Source organism: Phalaenopsis equestris, unplaced genomic scaffold (assembly GCF_001263595.1).
Source record: "Phalaenopsis equestris unplaced genomic scaffold, ASM126359v1 Scaffold001112, whole genome shotgun sequence".
Classification (NCBI taxonomy): Eukaryota; Viridiplantae; Streptophyta; class Magnoliopsida; order Asparagales; family Orchidaceae; genus Phalaenopsis; species Phalaenopsis equestris.
In genome coordinates, this window is record NW_018165551.1 from 60,849 (window position 1) to 68,822 (window position 7,974).

The following is a 7,974-nucleotide window of genomic DNA, read 5'->3' on the forward strand; positions in this document are numbered from 1 at the left end:
TACCCTTGGGCGCCAGGCGGACCGGACTGATAACCTGGGCCACTAGGCGGACCCGATTGATAGCCCTGGCTGCCTTGTGGGCCTGGTTGATAGCCTTGGTTTCCAGACGAACCGGGTTGATAGCCCGGACCACCGGGCGGACCTTGTTGATAACCCTGGCCACTGGGCGGACCTGGTTGATATCCCTGGACACGTGGTGGACCTGGTTGATATCCCTGGCTGCTAGGTGAACTGGGTTGATAAGCTTGGCTGCTCATCCCACCCACTTGAAAACCCTGGCTGCTGGGCGGACCGGACTGATAACCCTGGCCACTGGGTTGCACGGAGTGAGGCGGCCCAGCCTGATAACCCTGGCCACTGGGTTGTGCTGATTGAGGCGGGCCAGCCTGATAACCGTAGCTGGGCGGTGTGTTGGGCCCTGGATTAGGGAAGGAACTCGGGTTCGAAGGCATTGGCTCGGGCGAGTTAGGTCCAGGTTGTGGAGGGGAAGCAGCGTTCTGAAAATTTGGCATGGGAGGAGCTTCTCTACTCTGAAATTCTCGGCTCTGCATGTTCTCTCGACGTCGCTCGAAATTCCTTGACCGATCGTAGTTGCGAGGCCGATCTTGGCGTCGCGACCTCTCGTTCGCACGACTATTGTTCCTAACCCACTCCTCGTGGTATTTGGGGTCATATGGAACTGCTTGTCCGTTGATGAAAGGCTCTCCTGTTGGATAATAAGCAGAAAGATACCAAAGTTAGTCTAGTTCAGAGAGCAATACATCTCTAGCATAGCAGCAACAGACAACAGCCATACCCACACTGACACACATAACATATAAACATGATGATAACCCAAAGGGAAATATACATAGATACCAAACAATCATAATTTATTTACAAATCTAAAACCCAGAGTTTAATATATACATTTATAAAGCCTTGATGTTATAAGTCTATGCATGAAAAGAAAATTATCCACTTTTAAAAAGATAGTGATGGGAGTACTTCTTATGTGATGCAAAACAAATGTCTGTAAATATGAATGTTTTAAGCGTAAGATATGTAAATAATAAGATAACATCAACGGGCTGATATAAATAAATAAATAAATAAATATATATATATATATATATAATCAAAATATTATTATATATAAGTGAAATTTACATGCAGCTAGATGCATTGACATGTAGAAAATTTCACACAATACTAATTGAACTGAAAATAAATTATTATGAATTAATATTCGATACTTTTTAAACATATTTACTTTGCATATTTCTAATTTTATTTTCTATCTCATTAGCTTCAACTATTTTTAAGTTTGTTTTTCAATAGTTCTAATGCTGTCAAAATTTTAGCAAATATATCAACAGTTATTAATAATCCTAATTATTAACCATTTTGTGAATATCATATTTTGAAATGTAAATCATATTTTGAAATGTTAGAACGCATCTCAAAACTGTAAAAAAAAAAAAATAAACTTAACTTTAGCTTGTCTAAAGCCAGAAGTTAACTCAATACATATAACTATCATTTTTTCAAAATTTGAAACCTGAAAACAGCAGTACACTTGAGAAAAAAATACATTTTGTAACAGTATGAATTCTATTCAATATGCATAATACAGAAGATACTCGAATATCAACAGTAGGCATGGAAGATTCAGAAATGAAATAATTATTTCAAGTCATAAACAGCCTCGAATAGAAGATTTTAGTATGGGACAAAATCTTCAGCTAATAAGAAAAAAAATATCATAATTCAAACAAACATACATACATACAACAAGAAAACCTTAATCATTTCTTATACAATAAGCCCAAGTCTTCCGAGGTCAAAACCTGAATCATCAGATGGTCGACGCTTAATGTGACAAAACCATCTAAGACGACTTTTTCTAATTTTGTCCGTCGCAGGAGCTACAACAACCCGATCATGGATATATTCATTTCGCATTTTGTTTCTAAGTGTAAAGCCACTCATCCACCTAATCATTCTCATCTCGGCAACACTTAACTTAGTATTATGCTTCTCTTTTAAAAGCCAACATTCAGCGCCATATAGCATTGCAGGTCTCGCCACCGTCTTATAAAATTTTCCTTTTAGTTTAAGCGGTACTTATTTATCACACAAAAGGCCCGAAGCATTCTTCCACTTCAACCAACCAACTTGTATTCTAGTATTAACATCCCCATCTATTGCTTTGAACAACAGATCCGAGACATCGAAATCGTTCACACCTTTTAATAATTTGATCACCTGAAGTTGCACTTCTGTCACTAGAGCTACTACTAAAATTACATTCCATGTATTCAGTTTTAGTTTGACTCAAAATGAAGGCTTTTAGACTCCAACGTAGACCTCCGTAGTTCAAGTTTTTCCTGGGCTTTTCTCTCGTCTTATCCTGTAGTTCAAGTTTTTCCTGGACTTTTCTCTCGTCTTATCCACGAGAAGAATATTAACAGCAAAAAGCATAAAGCAAAAAGCATACACAAAGCTACATCCTCCTGTAAATGTCCAGTAAGACCATCCATAACTAAAGCAAAAAGATATGGGCTTAAAATCGATCCCTGATGTAATCCAACAGAAATAGGAAAATATTTGGTCAATCCTCCTTTAGTTCGAACACAAATAACACCTCTAGCATACATATCTTTAATGACTTGAATATAAGTCATATCAACACCTTTCCTCTCAAGAACTCCCCAAAGGATATCTCTTGGAACTTAATCGTAAGTTTTTTCTAAATCAATAAAAATCAAATGTAGATTCTCCTTATTATCTCTGAACTTCTTCATCAAACTTCTCAATAAATGTATAGCTTCTTCTCATTTCTGAACTTCTCAATCAAACCTATCAATAAATATATAGCTTCCATAGTAGACTTGTCCGACGATTATGAGAAATCTTTGTGAGAAATCTTTGTAATGCGTCTTAGCTTATGTTCAATTACCTTTTCTCATAATTTTAAAGTATGACACATCAAGTTAATTCCTTTATAATTTGCACACTCTTGTGCATACACTTTATTCTTAAAAATAAGGACCAAAATACTCTTCCTCCACTCCTCAGGCATCTTTAGCCAAGAAACTCCCAAATATCCTAAACATTTTCATAATTTAATTGAGATAACATTAAATCCTACAGACTTTCCACCCTTGGTTTTCTTTAAAGGCTCTTCAATTTCTTTTTTACTAATGCGACGGTAAATATGAAACGTTTTATTATTATTAACGATATTAATATCACTAAGGTCGATCTTATTTTTTAGAAACTTTATTAAATAATTTATCAAAATAACTCACCCACCTATGTTGAATATCTTTTTCTAAAAAATACTTTTCGATTTTCATCTTTAATACACTTTACTTGAGTTAAATCTTTACTTTTCTTTTCTCTTTGTTTGACTAGTTTAAACATATATTTTCACCCTCCTTAGTGTCTAATCTATTATAAAGATCATTAAAAACAGAGTTTTTAGCGTCACATATTGTTCTTTTAGACTTCCTGCAGGCCGTTTGATATTTTTCCCAATTCTCTAAGCTTTTAAATTTAAACCAATTTTTATAATATAACTTCTTACATTTTATCTTTTCTTGCACATTATTACTCCAACACCAACTATTTTTATTTAAAAAAAAAAATTCTTTTTATTCTCCAAGTACACATTTTGCTACTTGTTTAAAAGTATTTGTTACTTTATCCCACGTAGCATTTACTTTTGGGATAAATGGTGGAATGTTGCGAATAATAAAAACTCAAACATTGGTGATAAATTAACAACTACTTTGTTCAAACAACTCAAGCAACATACTATTATTTCAATTTTTGTATTGCCTCGATTTCTAAGGTCAATCTCCTCGCTAAATAGTTAAAGGTATTAGAATTTGAAACTTGCTTGAATGAAATGGCACGAAGCATAAAATCAACATTAGAAATTTTTGGGATGGCAAAATTGGATTCAAAACAATATTCAAATATCAGAAATAAAACATGACATTAGTTGTGAGGTGAAAGAAAAGAAAATTATGAAATATAGACATGAGTTTGATGCATTCAATTACCACAGGCTACAAAATGCAAAAAAGATAAATTTACAGAAAAACAAATTCTTCAAATGAATGGCATATGCTAGTCATTTTTAAAGGAAAAGTAACAAATCAATAAAAAAGTGAAATTTATAAGAACTTAACCATTATAAACATACATGTTCACTTAAAGATTAGCACAGTAAACAAAAGCAGTAAACTTGCAAGCATAGCCTAACTTTGTTCGGGAAAAAAAGTAAATGTAACATTATGTACCCAATTAAACATCATTGAACTCTCAAAATAAAAAATACGCACATTTTACCTGTAGAATAAGCTTTAGAGTAAATTCTACCGCACTGCCTCGAAATCATGACAAGAATGAATCCAAATAAGAGGTGAAAGGAAAAATAAAAAGTGATTTTTTTGGGAATTGCAAAAGAATTCATTAGATGTCAACAAAATCAGCATAAATTTGTACCGAGAAAGTAAGCATAATAATGCAGGTAATACTTGATTTATTTTTCATAAACCTTCGAAGGCATCAACAAAAAATGCATCGCTAGTAACTCGACAGGCCATTTGTTTTAACGTATAATTTAAAAATTTTGACTTCTTGGAAAATGAGGTAGTTCACAAGAGAAAAACATGTATGGCACATGTTAAACCAAAAAAAAGTGACGTGCTAAAGTCAAATATATAAGATCACTTGGGTTCATTTGTTTGATTGAAGTTGGAATACATGCTTTGAAAAAAAGATAAAATTTCCAAATTTCATTATTTGGTCAGACGTGGACCAAAATAAGTATTAACTATATAATGTACACTAAGGGTATAAACGAGTCGAGTCGAGCTTGAGCCATCCTCGGCTTGAGCTTGATTAATTTTATCTAATTCGAGCTCCAGCTCGTCTACAAGTTCGAGCCGGCTCGCGAGTTGACTTGTTTGATATAAAGAAGAGAAAATAATAATAATTTAAGGTAATTTTATAATAAAATGATAAATATAATGAACAATAATGACATGAATAATAAAAAATTACCTAATATACAATAAAAAATATTTTTAAAACTTTAAAGATGAAGTTTTGAAATTTAATATATTTTTAGTATATTTTATATTAATTTTCTTTAAAACGAGCCGGATCATGAGCTAAAAAGTCGAGTTGGGGCTAGCTTGAGCTTGGCTTGTTAGCTCATTGAGCTCAGTTCATGAGTCACTTATCAATTTGAGCTCGAGTCGGCACATTAGTCGGCTTGACTCACTTACACCCCACCCCTACTGTACACACATTCAAAATAAACTCTCCAGTATAAGTATATGAATTCCATGCTCAAAATAAATTAAAACAAAATTATCAATAACATGATTCCATCTACATAAGCCATAAGAAAATAATCAAAGAATACAAGATCATTGTTTTACCCCCTCAACAAAAAACAAAAATCATTTTAACTCAAGAAGTGGCATAAAATAAGAAAAAAAAGAAAAAAAACACAAAAATTGATAAAATTATAAAGAGAAATTTACAAATCAAAACTTTCATATTTACATAAAAGAAAAAAAAAACACAAAAATTGATAAAATTATGAAGGGAAATTTACAAATCAAAACTTTCATATTTACATAAAGTAGTACTTTGTTGCTTTAAACTTATGCATAAAAAAGTGCATTAACTTTTTAAAAGTGGGAATAGTGCTGTTTTTTATGTGACATAAAAGATTTGAGGGTAATGTGTTAAGTATGAAAGTTTAGGTGTGAGATTTGTAAATACATAAGAATTGTGTGCTATGTATGTAAATGACCCAATTAAAAAATGCCTTGAAACCTATTAAACAAGTTCATTTAAAAAATACTGTAACATTTCATGTAGAAATTAAATTAAGGACTGCATGAAAGATCCAAAGATTCATAAAAGAGTAAAAATAAGCATATGAATGACAAAGTAAGCCATATTGAAAAAGCGGCCAACTAATTTTTTCAGTAATTTTTTTCAAAAGCAACCTTCAAAATTAAAAACTGTCAAGCAACAACAAACAATTATATAAGAACATCACATCACCTCCATAATCTTTCTCTTTAACATTAAGATAAGAATCTGGAAGAACCCAACGGACACCCGGAAGAGCTGCATTGAATGCGATAAAGAAAGTTAAAAGCTTGAGTTTTGAAGAAAGCAGCAGCTGACCAAATTCATACCCTTGATTTTGTATGACAATTCTTCAGAGACCAGAGCTCCAAAAGCAAAGTAGTGCTTGGTTGAAACAGAATATATTTTCATTCTTGCCTCATCCTCACTGCAAAAATTAAAAAAAAAAACTAAAAATTATGCCAATATACAAAGTGAGCACAAGAACTACAAGCAAAAAGCACAAGGACAATTATTTTTTGGCGCATATACATACATACCACACATTTCATATCTATTTACATAACAAACAGCTAAAGTTTCTTATTTATATACATAATACTCAAATCTTTGACATCACAGCAAATATACCATTATTACTAGTTTTTTAAAAGTGAAATATACATTTTCATTGATAGGATTTTAATACCAAGGTGTTATCATGAAAAGATCAAATTTTTTTGTGGCATGCATGTAAATTTCCCTTATCTGTTCCTCCTTTTTTTCGTTTTTTTTTTGGCTCCTCTTAGGATTCTTCACTTTGTTTCCAATCAATGTATGTGCAGCACAAGCACATTTATATTGACAAAACAATGGGTTGATTAAGTGGAAAAATAAGTAATATTAATCTCTATTAAAATATGCATTATGGCTGAGTCCGCGTTCATATCACATTTAAGCCAAAAAAAATAATAAATAAATAAAGATTTGGGAAAAAAGCCTAAGAATAAAAGCTACATCCGCCATGTAAAACACAGTATGCGCTAGGGTTCAAGATTGTGAATCCGTACCACCTCCCTAATAAGAACCCATTATCTATACACAGTACAATAATTACAATATGAAGAAATCTGCCAAGAACCAGAAGGTAGAAAGAGCGGAGCAAACCTTCCGACAACTTGGGCTAGTGTTTTAATATATGAATCGATAATCTCATCCCTGGTCAATTTCTCATCGGGCTTCTCCACAACAACAAGCCAGTGCTCGAAGTCGCATCCATCAAGGAGAATCGTCTCCTTCGGGGGCCGGTTGCTCCAATTCGGAGACGGATCTTGAATGGATGAGGTTGTCGACCGAGTCGAAAAACATCGGCCAGCGACACCTCGGCGATCGATCACAAGACGCAAGCCCTCGCTGACGGAGACGAGCGGCCGGAGTTGCGGAATCGGACAGGTGCGAATGGAAAAGGTCCGATATGCGAAGGGGCGTGAGGTGGGGGTGCAGATGGCACGAAAACGAGATAGAAGAGAGCACGTCGTCGCCATAGTAGAAGAAGAAGGTGAGAGGAGAGTTGGAGATAAGAAAACCCTAGAAAGAGGTTTCGAGCAGAGGTTAGGGTTTTTCGTTTACGAATCTCCGCTTTATATGGACTAATAAAAATGAATTGTTTGTATGGGCTGCAATCTCGGCCCATTTTATATAACCATATGGAGTTTGGGACTGCATTCTCGGCCCATTTATGACGGTTTTATTATTGTTGTAAATAAATGCTGTCATAGTGATTTTTTTTTTCTTGTTGTAAATAAATGCTGTCATAGTGATTTTTTTTTTCTTGTTGTAAATAAATGCTGTCATAGTGATTTTTTTTTTCCTAGTGTCATTATATACATACATATACCCAAATATACACACACACTAAGGCCGCGTTTGGGACAGCTTATTTGCAACGGTGGAGTTTTCAAAACGTCACCGTTTGTTTGAAAATCAAGTTTGCAGGGCTTATTAGAAAACTCATTTTTCATTTTTGTATTAGACGCGGATTACGGGGTCGACCCCGGGATCCGTGTTTAATAGTGTCGAAAGACAGTATATGCCCTCCTTCCCCTGCCT

The 7,974-nt window shown here is 34.0% G+C and overlaps 1 protein-coding gene across 2 annotated transcripts in view; it reads right to left on the reverse strand.

Annotated features, from left to right (window-relative positions):
- LOC110033205 (multiple organellar RNA editing factor 8, chloroplastic/mitochondrial-like) overlaps positions 1 to 7,493 on the reverse strand; it is a 9,786-nt gene extending 2,293 nt beyond the window's left edge. The window contains exons 1-4 of one of the 2 annotated variants that reach the window (XM_020737111.1): positions 7,033 to 7,493; positions 6,216 to 6,313; positions 6,079 to 6,144; positions 7 to 706 (exon numbers count right to left, since the gene is read on the reverse strand). In XM_020737111.1, coding sequence (XP_020592770.1) covers positions 7 to 706; positions 6,079 to 6,144; positions 6,216 to 6,313; positions 7,033 to 7,409 — 1,241 coding nt within the window. In that variant the 5' untranslated portion in view covers positions 7,410 to 7,493. Of the gene's footprint in view, positions 707 to 6,078; positions 6,145 to 6,215; positions 6,314 to 7,032 lie in introns of both variants that reach the window. The other variant, XM_020737112.1, reaches the window with a different exon arrangement.
- Between the last annotated feature and the right edge of the window lie 481 nt (positions 7,494 to 7,974).